This window comes from Trypanosoma brucei, chromosome 6 (genome assembly GCF_000002445.2).
Source record: "Trypanosoma brucei brucei TREU927 chromosome 6, complete sequence".
Lineage (NCBI taxonomy): Eukaryota > Euglenozoa > Kinetoplastea > Trypanosomatida > Trypanosomatidae > Trypanosoma > Trypanosoma brucei.
This window is the reverse complement of record NC_007279.1, coordinates 465784-480464: the sequence shown is the minus strand read 5'-3', so window position 1 is coordinate 480464 and position 14681 is coordinate 465784. Positions and strand designations below refer to the sequence as shown.

Genomic DNA, 14681 nt, shown 5'->3' with positions numbered 1-14681 from the left:
GGCCCTTTGAGTAGAAGTAGCGATGCGCGAAGGTGCTTTCGGGTAGGATGTCTGAAAAAAGATTCCCTGGCGATGTCGGCCACCTCAACGTGGTGCCAGGGTCCAGTACCCCGTATCATCGGGGGAAGCCAAGAGCCAGCAGAGTTCCTTTCATGGGGAACACTGCTGTGCTCCGGCTACGGCATCATACAGCACAGGGATCAGCAGCGTCTTGCTGGGACACCGTTTTTCATTTGTCGGTCCCTGGGCACGTGCCAGCGTGCCATCAGCAGTATCATCCGCGCTAAGATGCTGCTGTCCGGTGATGTGGACCTCCAAAAAAGGATTGCCAATTGGCATCTTTGGGAGAGTCCAGGGTGGGAGGCTTCTCGCCCCATCTGCTGTATTCCGTTCATATGCGGAAATACAACAAAAATTATAGAGGGTGTGTTAGGATGAATGAAAAAGGGAGACTCTGCCACAGTCGCCAGACCGATAGCATCTCAGGGCTCTACGGTGATGGCTGATGGCCGCGCCAGTGGGGGGAAACTCTCACGAAGGCACGAAGAAAATTCTAAAAAAAAAAAATGAAAAAAGATTTCTCTGCTGTCTTTCCCGGTGACTGTGAATATCTTCAAACAGTGAAAAGGAAAAGCACACTTCAAGTGTTTCACCATGACCTCACATTTGACTCCCATATCAGAGCCTGGGGTCGTCGGTGGAAAAGGGCCCTCAATTACCCCGCTGTGTTGGAGCATACCGCCATTTGTGCGTCCTCGGAATCATTGCCGTCAGAGTGCCACGTCGGGTTGTTCCCGCATATCAGTGATAGCCGATGGCGAAGGCATGTATGTCGCGCCGCTCCGGATCCGCCATTCCGTACAGCATAGTTTCTTGCTGCGATAATCAAGTGGTTGCAGCGGGAAACTGTGCAACAACTTCAGGATGAAGTCCCAACCAAGTGTTCGTTGGTCTCCCAATCAGTTTTGACCCGTTGCAATGGTGCCTCCACCGAAGTTGGCAATCCGTAACTGCAGTAAAGAGGGAGCTTCTTTTTGGAATAAGAGTCGTCGTCGGCATGTGTTGATCCTCTCGGCCATGCTGCTTCAAATTTTTTTTTGGCTCAACGTCGGTTCGCTTTGATTTCTCCGGCTGTACAGCTGTTACAGCACCCGGTTTGCCGTTATTTGCCTTTAGGATCACATCTCCACACGATTTCTTCCTTGAGAGTAGTCGATGGAGTGTGTTCAAGCATATCTTATGACACTTCGGTACCGTTATTCTACGAAAGAGGAAGTGTGAGTACGTGAGAAAACAATAGTCACGGTTCAACTGCCGATTCCCTCACCGGCCCCATCAGTGGTTGCCATTGCCTGCCGTTGATGTTCCCGACTATAAGTTTTGTAGAACGACCACGTAATCGGTTTCTTTTCCTTTTCTTGTACTTGGCCGTGAGTACGCGCGGAAGCTTTTTACCACGCATGAAGCGGCCAGGGGCATCCGACGTCTGAAAGAAGGCATTCGCAGCCGGGAAAGTGTACTTTTGGCCTTTGATGACCCCGAGTCTTAGAACGCCTGTTTTCTTCTTTAAAGGGCGTAAATAAAATACTTAGCTAATCTTTGCTGGATGCTGTCTGCTAAAACCGGCTGTTGCTTTTTCAGTTTGCGCGTGTGCTTCTGTGGGCATACTGCTGCAAGTGGGCTGGCCGTACACACGACATGCGACGCAAAAAAGAAAAAAACCTGATACTGCATATTGCACGCACCCGGTTTAAATTTTGTTGAACGACGTGCCCTTAGGTCATCAGGCTTCTTTACTTGCTTCGATATCGGTGCTGTGACCTCACGCTGTCACTGAAGGGCAGTGGCCCCGCTCCGGCAGGGTTGGGTCACACGACTCAGGGAAAATGTTGTCCACTTGTTCGTAAGGTTCTTCACCGCTTCACCAGGCATCTCCTTGGAGTCGGAGAGCTTCCTGCTGAGGTGGCCCCGACCCGTCAATGTTGTCTGGTAACGCCGATTGGGTGTCGACGGGGAGGGAGAGGCACAATTCTCCAAAAGGGAAGTAAGAAAAGATTGGGGGCCGAAGGTCATAGTTTCCGATGTGTAGAAATGGGAATCCCAGAACAAAATAAAAAATAAGGGAAATGGTGTGCACTCTTAGACACTTTCAAAAAATTTGTGTGTGGGGGAAGGAGTGGATCTGTTCCCACGCATAAAGGGGTGTGAAACGCCGAGATGAAGAGGGTTTATGATTCGACCCGGGGCACCGGGTTGTTTATCCCCAATAATTAAAAATTAGGGAATCTGCTGTCGGTGATACTGCCCGACCCCTTAATGATAAGCCCCCTCCCCTGGAAACGGGTTACCCTAACGATAGTTTGCCGGGGACGTGGCAAAAGCCGCTGTCCTGCTCCGAGGTATTCATGTTTCTTTCGTTGCATCGCCGCATGACTGCCTGGCGTTGGCGGGTCGAGGTGGTATGACCCTTTCTCGTTTGTATTACGTTCTGCCTGCGCGGCCCGTTCGCCCCATGTGGTGAAATTTTCGTTCAGCGTGCCACAGCGGCTCAGAGGGAATCAAGAGAAAGAAAAAAAGAGAACCAGCAGCGGTTCCCAAATCCTTTTCACTACCTTTTCTCTGGAGAGAATTGGAAGGGGACGCTTCCCCTTGTGCTCTCCACTTGAGGTCATCCATGCCTACCTTCCTGCACTGCTGTCCGCTCGCTTCTGGTACGTTGTTGACGCGGCTTGCGTGGGTCAATTCTGACATGTGGCCGGAGACTGCAGCCGGTAAGGCTATGGTTTCCCGACGGAATCGGGACAACTTCGTATTTGCTGATACGTTGCCCCTGTGTGACGAAGACTTTTCCGACAACCGGTAACCGCTGCCAACTGAGTGTTGTTCAGTTTCTGAGGGCTCGGGAGGTTGAGACGGAGAGTCTTTCATTTGCAGCCGCGCGCCTGTGTTTGTGGCTGCATTGGTATTCTTGCGTCATCTGTGAACTCGTTCGTGATGGCCGTAGCGTACGTTGAAATTTTGGATGGGCGTGGTCCGCCTCTATCTGTTCCTTCTTGGTGAGGTCTTTCTTGTTCTGGAGAATTTGGAAAAAAAAAACAGCACAAAGTACTTCGGCGCGTTTACCACGGTGTCTGTTGCCGTTGTGAGTGGCGTGTGCACACCAACTGGCGGCATGGAATGTGGCTGTGATTGCAGTTTTTTGTGCTTGAGGGGGGGCTTAGGATCCGAGTGGCCGCGCCGCATGGACAGAAATTATTTTGGTAGGTGCTTTAGTTTGCTGTAGAAAGTGTAACCGTTGTATTTTTTGTCTGCCATTGACGAGGCAGCACATAATATAGGATCCGTGTGGAAACTGTTCCTACATTGACGTATCTATCGATAAATATCGTCGACGTTTTACTGTTCACAGAGTTATTTCTGCCTGGTTGGAGAGCACTGTATAAAATGAAATGGAAGCATCATTAGGTACCTCTCAGCGGAACCGCGGTTTATTCTCAGTTGCTTTTCAAGTTTCGGTTCGACGATCGTTTGAAAAATGGTGGGGTCGTGTTTTACGCACACTTTAGCGATGAAGAACGCAGGCTCCTCACTTTGTTCGTTCTCTATTCGTGAAAGAAATCAGCCCTTGCTTAATAAATACCATTGAGGATAATCGGTATCGTTTTTTTAAATGTATCTTGCCTGTTTTCGATATGCATGACAACATAAGGCACATAAAGGGCGACTACAACTGGGGTGGCACATATAAGACACGAAAATTTCGCGCCTTTTAGGATGATCATAATGTGAGGCAAGGAATTGACGTACAACTAAGTGTGGCAACCCATAGCATTTGTAAATTGGAAGATGCTTGTTGGAAGTGCATGCACAGCTACAAAGTTAGGCTCACTCTCGGAAGAGGAAACCAAGCTGATTATTGTGCTTGTGTTTCAGACACGGAGGACAAGGCAACTATTCAGCGACAAGGCGAAATAAACATATCTCGAATGAGATTTTTCTTACACATCACTGGGGCATTAATTCTCTCCTTCAGGGTGGTTGATCGGTCCCTTTGGTGATGCACGCCGTGATAGCCTGGATCTTGTGGCTTGTTCCGTATGTTTGCAGAGGCATCGTCGAAGGTAGATGACCGTCATACAGCAGAAAATATTGTTGCACACCGTGAGGTAAAACGCTTATTCGTTGTTGTTAATCTGATTTTTATTCGCTTAATCATTCTACGTTCACGTGAAACTATATACCTTTCTAAGTGAGCATTTACTGGTGAATCGCGGAAAGACAACAGATAGGGGTGTTGTATTACTTTACAGTATCAAGTATGGTTACCATTTAATGTGTTTGTCGCTCTGAGATGCCCTGCTCTGCGGTGCTACACATTAAATGGTAGCCATACGGTTTTTTTTTTGGGGGGGGATGTGGAGTCAACGTGTTGATGGTCTGCCGCGTTTCTACCACGAAAGAAGCAAACGTTGATGGTAGATAATCTTTGGCGTGTGGGGCTTGACAACCTCAGGCCCTGCTGTACAGTGCAGAAAACACCAGGACGGTTCCCGTTGCAATTTGAAACTATGTCAAACGTATTCATATTTCTGATATGACGTAACTATCGCCGTAGGTACTTGGTCCACCTTCGGGCGCTCGCCATAACTTTACTATTGCGTGTTGAAAAAAAACGAAGGTTCACTTTGTTAGCCTATTATGAGGGAAGTAGGAGCGACCACTGATTGTTAACCACGGACAATTTGTTTATATCTACACTGCTTTCCTCTATAATTTTATTACTCACATCAGTTTTCCAACGTTCATAGTGTTGATATAGCCCTTGTTTGGTACTTGATGGATCTCTTCCCCAAGCATTTGAATGAACTTTCCGATGTTGCTCGGCCAAAGCGGTTGCAGGCGTACACCAAACTCCTTGATCTGTGTTCAGACGGCAAGCTAACAGAAGGAAAAGAGTTCGATTTGCTCCGTAGTTGCCTTCGGGGGTTTGAGGACAGTGCTGAGAGGTGTCGTGAGTACGCCATTCAAATTGTATCGTCTATTCTTGTGAGGCAGCCGCCGTCTGTCCTCGACTGGGTTTTGCCGGCAGTGGTAACGCGAATAGGTGTTTCGCCCGTTGCGGAGGAAAGTGAGGAACTGCGACTTCTATTATTGAGGCTTGCGGTGCTTTGCATGGAAACTTTCCCCCATGAAATCGGGCCTCGGAACTATATCGATTTTTTGCAGGTACTGCTTGAAAATTGTCTGCGAGACGCCTACCCTGATCTAAAGAAGGAGGCTTGTCGCGCCTGTGTACGGCTCTGCGAAATTGAGCCTGTACAAGTGAAGCACGTGTCCCTTCCCTTGGCAAAAGTCGTAAAAAACTGTCTACTACACAAACACAGTGTGGTTCGGGCAGAGGCTGCGCGGACACTGGCGTCACTCATACAACGAGGAGCCGTGGAGATCCTTGCCGACGGCAAGGATGAACCCGCAAACCGGACAACTGCGTACACATTGTTTGTTTTGGCGAATGATCATGCTGAGGTTGTGCGGTCGGCCCTCGTAGACCTTCTTTCCATGTCGCTTTTGGACATACAGGAACGTCAAGATCAGCACCGAAGGCTACTTCCCCATCTGTTACTTCTTGTGACTGATCACTTTCCTGCTGTCTCAGAGAAAGCACTCCAGGTACTAGAAAATATGGGAAAACAGTACCTTCTCGATAACGAAGACAACACCATCGATATAACGAAGAGAAGGGTTACCATGAAGGATATTGAATGGTATGGAGATGAGGAGTATCCTGACATGTCACTAACTACAGTTGATACAAGTCTTTATCCTGTTCTTCGACGCCGACCATCTTTGGGCGCCCGTTATGTGGTTGCTGAGTCGTTACGTGGTTTTATAGAGACTGTTTTTGCAGATGTCTGCGCGATAGATTGGGTCGTTCCATTTTCTTCCAACAACAGACGCGTTGTTGCGTTACGCATATTGTGGATGTCTATTTACCACACTGAGAAATCTGTCGTACAGTTCGTGGAGCAAATTTTGGGTGTGTTGTACAAGTCTCTAAGGGACAGTCAGGACGTTGTCCAAGAATCTCTTATCTGCTTGGAAATTTTGGGGAAGTTCCTCACACCGGATCAGTATTTACCGTTTTTGACTTCGAAGGAAGCACCGAAAGAATCTGAGGCATCACAGCCTACTGTCATTCAGTCACGCTCGAAGACTGTTGTCATTTCATCAGCAAACGGTGAGGCAACCAACTCCCCCACGCTTTTTTCGACCGCTGCTGCGTCGGTTAAGTGCAGCATTTTGGTTGCATTTCGGTATCTTATAGAAGGTTCGAAATCGCTGCTGTCAGCGACGAATGCCACACATATCGTAAGTGCAATGACGAAAAGTGACGTATTGGAAAGCGATTCTGAAGCTCTACTGTGTTCTCTCTTGGATACTCTCGATGTGGTTATAAAGGTTCTGGGGGAGCGTGATTTTGTCGCCACACCAGATAACCCACTACCCCAGGAAGTTCGCGACGATGTAAATCAACGGACGCTTGACTCAGTGTTGCTGTATGCTTTCCTTTGCCTACGATCTTCCAGTTTTCCTTCCGTGCAGGAACGTGTCTCGAAATGCACTGCGCACCTATCCACTGTCGTTACGGGGCAGCCGGGAGCTATTTATGACTTACACTTTAAAAGAATTTTATCCCGCTACGGAACTCGAATGCCTGTTAGTGCGTTCTCCGACCTTGTGCTGAGTTCGAGCAATATCGGTATGTACGGCGAGCAGCTGTCTAATATATTTTTACTGAAACTAAGTGACATTGACTTCACACAACGCGTCACTGACTGTTTGCAGTATATGCGTATGCTGGAGGAACTTCTCTGGCGGAAAGTGCCAGTGTTTTCAGGGCGTCAGTTGGAGGAGGTGCTTCGAGTCGTTATTTTACCTCTAGGGGCCTTCCGTCCTGGTGGTCAGGCACATCTGTTTCGAAAGGTTGCCGTAAGCTCCCAGTGTGCTCTGCTGCAGGAGTGGCACCGCAAATTGCTGGAGCCTTCGTTGTGTGACAATGCCTTTGCTCTCTCTTCAAAGGTTGTGACCAACTGGTGCAATGCATCGGATGCGGATGACCCCGAAATGAGGCTGATGTGCATGGTCAATGTACCGAACCTTTCTTATTTACCGATTAATGCGGGGTCCGCTAGCGACATATTGCAGTCAATTATCCTGCGGTTCGATGATTCCAATGACATGATACGTGCAAAAGCTGCGTCGGGATTGTTAGCCATTTTAGAAAATAAGAATGAAGTCTGCCCGATTGTTATAGACGAGATATTATCACAGGCCACTCCATTACTCAAGAAGCTGTTGATACACCTAGATGATCATGACGAGACTGTGGGACTGAAGCCCATCCTTGTGGGTGTGCTCAAGGAAACTGCTATTTTGGCGCCCTCTGTGACAAAAGATTTGGTCATGGACGCGATGGCGAAACATCAGGTTCCTGATTATTGCCAAGAAGTTCTGCTCTTTATAGAGTCACTTTAACACCCATTGTTGGTCCTATCTATGCGTATTTTTGTGTCCACACAGAGAAGTGAATCATTTCTCCAGATCGACTGTATTACCATCTCAGTGCCTGATAACTGCTGGTTTACCCTTCTTTACTCGCTACCTTCAAAAAAAAAAAAAACGTCACTTTCTATTGATGCTTTCATGTTCCTGTTATTGCTGCTACTCATGTCGGTTTGCTTTTGGGTCTAGTGTGTCTATCAAGGGGGGAGTAAACATGGAAGTGCCCCATGATGACTATGATATTAGCATCATGATCAGGGTGGTGAAGGAGGTGCAAGAGCTGCTGACATCTAAACAGTTTTCAACATATTCAGAGCTCGATAAGGAAATAACGAATATGTTGAAGGGCTACAAGTCTATCGGTGACGGCTTTGAGCGCTTTCGCATAGACCTAACTAAAGACGCGGCAAACAGCCCAGACTTAAGGAGTAGTTTAGTTGACATGAATGCACGGTGCGAGTCACGACTCAGGGATTTTGAGTGCAGCCAAAAAGACCAAATCAATGACATGCTTCCTTTCATCCGAAGCACCTCGCGAATACTGGTTCACGGTTGTGGTGATTTGTTGGCTCTCGCGATTGCCTGTGCCATTCAGGAGCGGGAGGGTGTTCATTTTTACATTTGTGAGGGTCGTCCGGCAACAGCAAAGTACCCTCAGGGTACTGGTGAGGCACTTTTAAGAAAAGCATCTGCAACTCATGAAGGGTTGAAACTTAAAGAAAAGCTTCAGCAATACTGCACCATCATACCAGATGCCGGTGTAGGCGCTGTTATGAGCAAAGTAGACTTTGTCGTCACCGGTGCTTACTGTGTTACCGAGCATGGAGGGCTCGTTCATTCAACGGGATCCCTACAAATAGCAACAGTGGCATCTGCTATGAATGTTCCCTTCTACGTCCTCTGTGAAACCTTTAAGTTTGCCCACATTTTCCCCCTCAGCACCGCAGATCTCAGGCAGCCCGAAGGGAGTAGCGATGTACCCCTCGTAGAATTTGTTCCTCCATCGATGGTCACGCTTGTTTTTTCTGAGCAAGGTATAATGCCTCCCTCCGCTGTCACTTACGAAATGTTCAGATATCATACCGCGCTCTTTGCGCCGGGGAAATGCCAGTAGAGGGATGATTTCTTTCGTCGTGTGTGTGCATGGGGTATTTAATGAGAAGTAAGATTCACATTAACGACGGTGTTCGCTGTGTGAGCGGAGTGAAGCCGTCTCCGTACTTTCATCGTGCTTTTGTTATCATGATGTGCGTGCCTCCTTGAAAGTCTCCATTATTTCTGATAATGTTTAGTGGAGCGCTGCTTTTTGTTTTGTTTTTTCTTTACCGCCCTTTCGTTGTTGACCTTTTTTTTTTTGCGCTCATTTACCTCATGTTGCGATGGATTGTTTTTGGATGAGCTAAAAAAAATAAATAAACAGTTGATGCCTTGCAACTGCCGTCAAGGCACAGGGACACATGATCATCTTCAGGACGGATTTGCGCGCGGCGGTATGTTTGGTGTGGGGTCGCCACTAAATGCACAAGTGGACGTTGATCTTTTGCAGCTGTGGAATTCGCGAAATAGTGTTTCAGAGGCAGCGCGTATCTTTGATCCGGCGAAAGGTGACAACGATCAACCAATATGTAGTGATGCTGACCCGGAGTTGCTTTTGCTCATTCCACTCAAGGAGGTTTGCCGTATTAGATCCGTATCGATCCTTGGAACCAATGACGATTTCGCCCCTTCCCAAGTGAAGCTGTTCTGCAACCCCACCGGTGTTGTTGGATTTGATTCCGTTCGACGTTTACAACACCAGGAGGAGATTCAACTCGCCCAGGTGTCTGCCGACGACCGCATAGCGTACCGTTTGAACCCGGCGAAATTTTCCTCAGCAGGGTGTATGGGAATGCTATTCGAGCATAGTTTCGGAGACGACGAAACCCACATACTTCGGATAGAACTTTTCGGCGAGTCGACGGGGAGACCGGTTTACCAGCAGACGGCGACTAATGTTGTATATGAGGCGATGGCAAACCCAACGGACCATAATGTGGGCGAGGAGCTCAAGAAAACATTCACTATATTCTAGTAAGTACCTCTTGTCCTCCAGTTGTTCTTAACACGGAGAAAAAGAAGAACCAAAAGGGGGGAGAGTCCAATGCCGATAGTGGAGCTTAACTTGTCAACTATTTTTGCGTGGTGGGAACATCACTTAGTTAACCCTGTCAGTGTCACACCGCTCCCCCGGTCTCACTAGCCGATACTTATGACATCTATTTTTTTTTTCGGAGTTTAACAAAGTTTCCCACAAAGAAATCCAGAAATAAGAAAGAATGTTGAGACGCCCCCCCGGTACACTCTTGCACGAACCCTCGTACCCGCTGACGCTGGCGCATGAACCGACAGCAAATGGACCAGCCCAAACTGCAAGGGAATATTTCCAACCAGATGCTGCAGTCCTCGACCCGCAACTGAGTGAGGCGGTTTCACTCGGAACAACCATCATGGCTGTTTCTTATAAGGATGGAGTCGTTCTGGCCGCTGATTCGCGAACTTCCACGGGAGCTTATGTGGTAAATCGCGCGAGCAACAAGCTGACGAAGTTGGCCAAAAGGATATACTGCTGCCGGAGTGGGTCTGCCGCCGACACTCAGGCACTCGCCGAGCAGACAGCAAATTATCTAGAGAGCTATGAGACAGATATTTCGCAGCCGGTGAATGTTGCAACAGCAGCCAATATATTCAAAAAGCTGTGCTATATGAACAAGTGGAATATAACCGCTGGTATTATTGTGGCTGGTTATGATCCTTTGAACGGGGGATCTGTTTATAGCATTCCTACCGGTGGTGCGTGCGTGAAGCTGGACTATGCTCTGGGGGGAAGTGGTTCTGTTTTCCTGTATTCATTCTTCGACGCCAATTACAAACCGGGGATGACGAAAGAAGAATGCATCCGTTTCTGTCAGCGCGCCGTCGCGCACGCGTACAGTCGAGACGGTTCCAGCGGTGGGTTAATCAGGACTATTGCTCTTCATCAAGGCGAACCGGAAGATGTAACTGTGCCGTGGACGATGACTCCGTATTGCATGGAAAAGGACCCCAAATATGCTGAGTTGGCTGTGCAAAACCCTCCCTACAGTAGCTCTGCAAAGGTATGCCAGAACCTAATGACTTCTCAGTAGTCACAACAAGGGTGCATATTGGTTATCACGCTCCGTGGTGACAGCTCTTTCTCTCGTTTTACTCAAACCCCTAGTAATAAAGAAATGTGCGTGTGTGTATCGCCGTCTGTTGATGAGAAAAGGGAGGAAGCTACGCTTTTGACTTCAGACTTTTTTGCATCACGTTGTGCGTGGGGGGCCAAAGACGCCCCTTGCACTATCACCGTCTCCGAACTACATGAGGTTCATCGTGCGTAAATATTTTTCCCACTTCCCCCCGTATTACTTTCTGCTGGACAACTTAGGTCAAGCCAATAAATCACTAAGGGATGCGCTCCAAGACCCTAAAGAAGAGCTTGGCTGCAATGTACATGCGCCCCCCCGTCACATGTTACACAGACGCCTGTGAAGCACCGGTAGCAATGTGGGATGGTGCAATTCCCCTGAAGGAAACACGTAAGTTAAAGAACGGTGTTCCCGTCCGAACCGTTAGCCGGACGTACTCGCATCCGCCGCAGCTCACCCCAACGCAGCTTAGCTTTAACGACATTAACTCGATGTACTGTGTAGGTAACGACGAGTTGATACAATTTTTTCCAGAAGGTTTAGGAGGAAGAGTATTTCAGACGATGCCCCCTGGGCACCCGAGGGGGTTCTTGTATCGTAAGGAAACGCACCTGCTTAATTTGTTTGTTGACAAAGTACAGCATTGGCATACCAAACGTTCTGTGCTTAGTTCTTTGACGAACGGCAGAACAGGGTTTATCGTCGACGGACCAACCGGATGCGGAAAGAGTGCACTGATGTGTCAAGTGGTGCACTTCGCTCGAAGTAGAAATATCGTGACGCTGTATGTTCCAGATGCGAAAGCTTGGACTCACGGAGAGTGGTGTTGGCCAAGCACTATTTTACCCGGATTTTTTGATGCTCCGGATGCTGCACGCTCCTTCTTGAAGTACTTTGCCGTCGCCAATCGTGCAACACTAACCTCATGGAAATTGAGATGCACTCCGAAGGACCTGCCTACCGAACAAGGGGAACGGCAACCACAAAACCTCTATGAGTTGTGCGAGTGGGGACACCGAGCCGTGGCCCCGGCCTCAATTGATCGCCAAAGTGTGTGTGTTAAATTTCTCATGGACGAATTGAGTGAAGAAAAGAAGCTTCCAGTTGTTATTGTTGTGGACGGCTGGAACCTCTTTTCGCACGAGACGCACTTCCGGTATCCGCACCCAGACTTTCTTCGTGGTTTGGCTTCTTTTAACGAAAGTTCAACTGATATTGACCTTTACCCGCAAGAGCTTCCGCGCATCCCCGCCTCGCGGCTCAGTTTCGTTCGTGGGTTAAATAAAATGATCCTCTCCGGTGACGACCCTAACAAATTCTTCATTACGTGCACAACAAGGGACTTTAAGCCGTTTGATGGAATTAGCGGGTTTCCGAACGTTGAAACGGACCGTTTCGCTAATAGTTTGGATGAGTACGCACCGTATGACCCGGAGAAGGATTCACACTTTCATCCGATTCAAATCGGCAACTTTGACGAGTACGAGTATCGATCGTTTCTTCGTTTTCTTATTAATTCTGGTGAGCTAGCCGGTCTTGGCTGGGGACCGTTGTGGCATGCCTCAAGTGACTTCGAGCGAAAATTATACAAGATTGGGTTCCTCTCAGGACGGAACCCACAGGGTGTGGTGGATCACTACCATCAGGAGCTCGTGTGGCGCTACGATTACCAAAGGACACGCCAGAAACAGTATCTACTGAAACGTAGGATGGAAGGAATGTCACGCGGTGCGTCTAGCGGTGCCGTGGGGGTAATGTAGCGATCCCCGGTACGGTCGGTCTGTTGAGAAAAAAAAATAGGGTACGTGCGCGGGTAAGTATACTCATAACTCCGCACTGGGACCTGTTCACTCACTAGCGAAGGAGAAGGTTATGATATGAACCTTTTTCACTGTTTATCATTTACCTTTCGTGTTCTGGGGGGAGGGGGTGGGCAGCATTGTACAGCAGGGCGGGGCTCGTGCGTGCACCTATTCAATTTTTCCCAACTGAAGAAAGAAAGAGAAGACTACCCCTTACTATTTTGATTGATTGCACCAATATGTCTAGTCAACATCAACTAGCATAGCGAAAGGAATGACTCGAAAACAAAAGCAGCGTTGCGATTTGCGGCGGAATCTTGACAGTTTGAAGAGCTACTACAAGTTCTCGCCCTTTCCAAGGCATACACGACACGCCTTGCATTCGCTGCGGCTCACCCCATACTCCCGTCGTAAAACTCTTTCTGAGTTTCGCATCATCGGTGCCGCACGGAATCAGCCGGTGCTGGACGTCATGCAGACTTACAGTGTTGTGGCTCCAACGCAAAGGGTGTGCAATCTCTACTTGGAGGTGTCTGAACTGTTGTCTGTGTACTACGACACTATTGATTCTTTGCACCAGACGCCAAAGGCATAATGACAGCTAGGAAGCCGGCTGAGGGAGTACACCAACCACCTCCTCCGTGTACGTGCATACTCGGATATGCAACAAATTTTAAAATACAAGTTTTGCGCATTAAAAACAGTATATGGAGAACTCTTTCCCTGTTATGTCCATTTTACCTTCTTCCTTGATATTTTTCTCTCTTTGCCCACGGTATAAGTATTGGATTAGGATTGTGCGGATGCCATCTGTATCGACAGAAGCACATCTACATATAGGAGAGGCAGTGAAGTCGGTGCTGCGCGGCGAATGTGTTGCGACGGTGGAGTTCCTTAAGGTGCTTTCGGCGGCCGCTTCACGTCGCGATGGTGGTCGCCCACTCGAGGAAGTTTCTGGTGACACAGTCGTCATAGGTCCATGCAGAGGGCACGCCGCAGACTTGGCTCACTGTTTAGATACGCACGTCTTAAGTAGGGCAATACAAGGAAAGCTGAATCTTGTTTTCCTCGGCAACTACGTGGACGGCGGCCATCACTCCGTTGAGGTTTTGTACATGCTCGCCCTTTGTATGCTGGACCTTCCCTCTGTTACACCGCTGGTTGGACGCCACGAAATGTTCTACCCGTTCCCCCCGGGAGATTTCGGATCGTTGCGAGCAGAGCTCCGCCTGCGCTCAATACACTGTGATGTTCCACTGGATTCCATTGAAGAAACGGTGCGACGCTTCTTTTCCACGCTCCCTGTAGCCTGCATTATAAATAAGCGTTTTTTCTGTTCGTCCAGTGGGATTGCTTCTACGTACCGTTTCACAGAAGAAATTTCCAGGGAGCGCTCACGGCTGCGGTTAAATGAGTTTGTTCAAAATCAACCCATGAACGAGGAGGAGGACAAGCTTTACGCCGGTTGCGCCTTCGTCGGCTCACACACGGCAACAGGAAATTGTCTGAGGTACACCCATAACGCGTTGTGTAACTTTCTGTTGCGCAACGACTTATTCACCCACATTGCTGGTATCGAATTCCACGCGTCGAGTGAGCGCTCGGAAAACTTTATGAGTTTTGACCGGTACAGAGAGTCCAGGTATCTTCCTGGTTGGATGTTTGGCAGGATACGTAAGGGCCTTCGCGTGCCCAGCTACATTTTCCTCTTTTCAGCTCCGCATTTCTGTGATGTGAACAAGAATAGCGGCTGCATCTTGACTATTGTCGGGAACAGGACCGTGGAGTTGCAGCAGTTGGATATGTACGTGTCACGACCATTAATTATGCCCGGTGAAGCGAGCCATGGATTTGCATGGTCGCAGGGTATTCTCTTGAAGACTTTGAGAAATTTTTTTTACAGTGTATTGTACGATAAAGTTGATGTGAACGCGAATGAGTGTGGTGAGCGCCATCTCGTCGCTAATGCCAAGCTTCCCTCAGAGGAGGAAGTTATGAAGTTGAAGTATCGTAGGATGTGCGAACTAGTAAAAAAACACTTGCTGCAAAAATAGGAAAAAAAACATTCTGTGAGCAAGCTGGTTGCGCCGTTGTTGACAATGCTTAC

At 48.3% G+C, this 14681-nt stretch overlaps 7 protein-coding genes across 7 annotated transcripts, besides 3 other annotated features; all 7 read left to right on the top strand.

Annotated features, from left to right (window-relative positions):
- Nucleotides 1-14681: part of a sequence feature (sequence corresponds to BAC RPCI93-3A7) that runs on past both edges of the window.
- Nucleotides 65-312: a mobile genetic element.
- Nucleotides 313-567: a mobile genetic element.
- On the top strand, nucleotides 4837-7536 carry Tb927.6.1290 (hypothetical protein, conserved; the record flags this gene model as incomplete). The annotated part of the gene is made up of 1 exon (XM_840158.1): nucleotides 4837-7536. One exon carries the CDS (start codon nucleotides 4837-4839, stop codon nucleotides 7534-7536), a length of 2700 nt encoding a protein of 899 aa, XP_845251.1.
- Tb927.6.1280 (translation initiation factor eIF-2B alpha subunit, putative) lies at nucleotides 7778-8677 on the top strand (the record flags this gene model as incomplete). Its single annotated transcript, XM_840157.1, has 1 exon — nucleotides 7778-8677. One exon carries the CDS (start codon nucleotides 7778-7780, stop codon nucleotides 8675-8677), a length of 900 nt encoding a protein of 299 aa, XP_845250.1.
- Nucleotides 8987-9634, top strand: Tb927.6.1270 (hypothetical protein, conserved; the record flags this gene model as incomplete). Its single annotated transcript, XM_840156.1, has 1 exon — nucleotides 8987-9634. One exon carries the CDS (start codon nucleotides 8987-8989, stop codon nucleotides 9632-9634), a length of 648 nt encoding a protein of 215 aa, XP_845249.1.
- On the top strand, nucleotides 9879-10727 carry Tb927.6.1260 (proteasome beta-1 subunit, putative; the record flags this gene model as incomplete). Its single annotated transcript, XM_840155.1, has 1 exon — nucleotides 9879-10727. The coding sequence occupies one exon, from the start codon at nucleotides 9879-9881 to the stop codon at nucleotides 10725-10727; it is 849 nt and encodes a 282-aa protein (XP_845248.1).
- On the top strand, nucleotides 11036-12532 carry Tb927.6.1250 (hypothetical protein, conserved; the record flags this gene model as incomplete). Its single annotated transcript, XM_840154.1, has 1 exon — nucleotides 11036-12532. One exon carries the CDS (start codon nucleotides 11036-11038, stop codon nucleotides 12530-12532), a length of 1497 nt encoding a protein of 498 aa, XP_845247.1.
- Nucleotides 12849-13169, top strand: Tb927.6.1240 (hypothetical protein, conserved; the record flags this gene model as incomplete). Its single annotated transcript, XM_840153.1, has 1 exon — nucleotides 12849-13169. One exon carries the CDS (start codon nucleotides 12849-12851, stop codon nucleotides 13167-13169), a length of 321 nt encoding a protein of 106 aa, XP_845246.1.
- On the top strand, nucleotides 13282-14628 carry Tb927.6.1230 (hypothetical protein, conserved; the record flags this gene model as incomplete). The annotated part of the gene is made up of 1 exon (XM_840152.1): nucleotides 13282-14628. One exon carries the CDS (start codon nucleotides 13282-13284, stop codon nucleotides 14626-14628), a length of 1347 nt encoding a protein of 448 aa, XP_845245.1.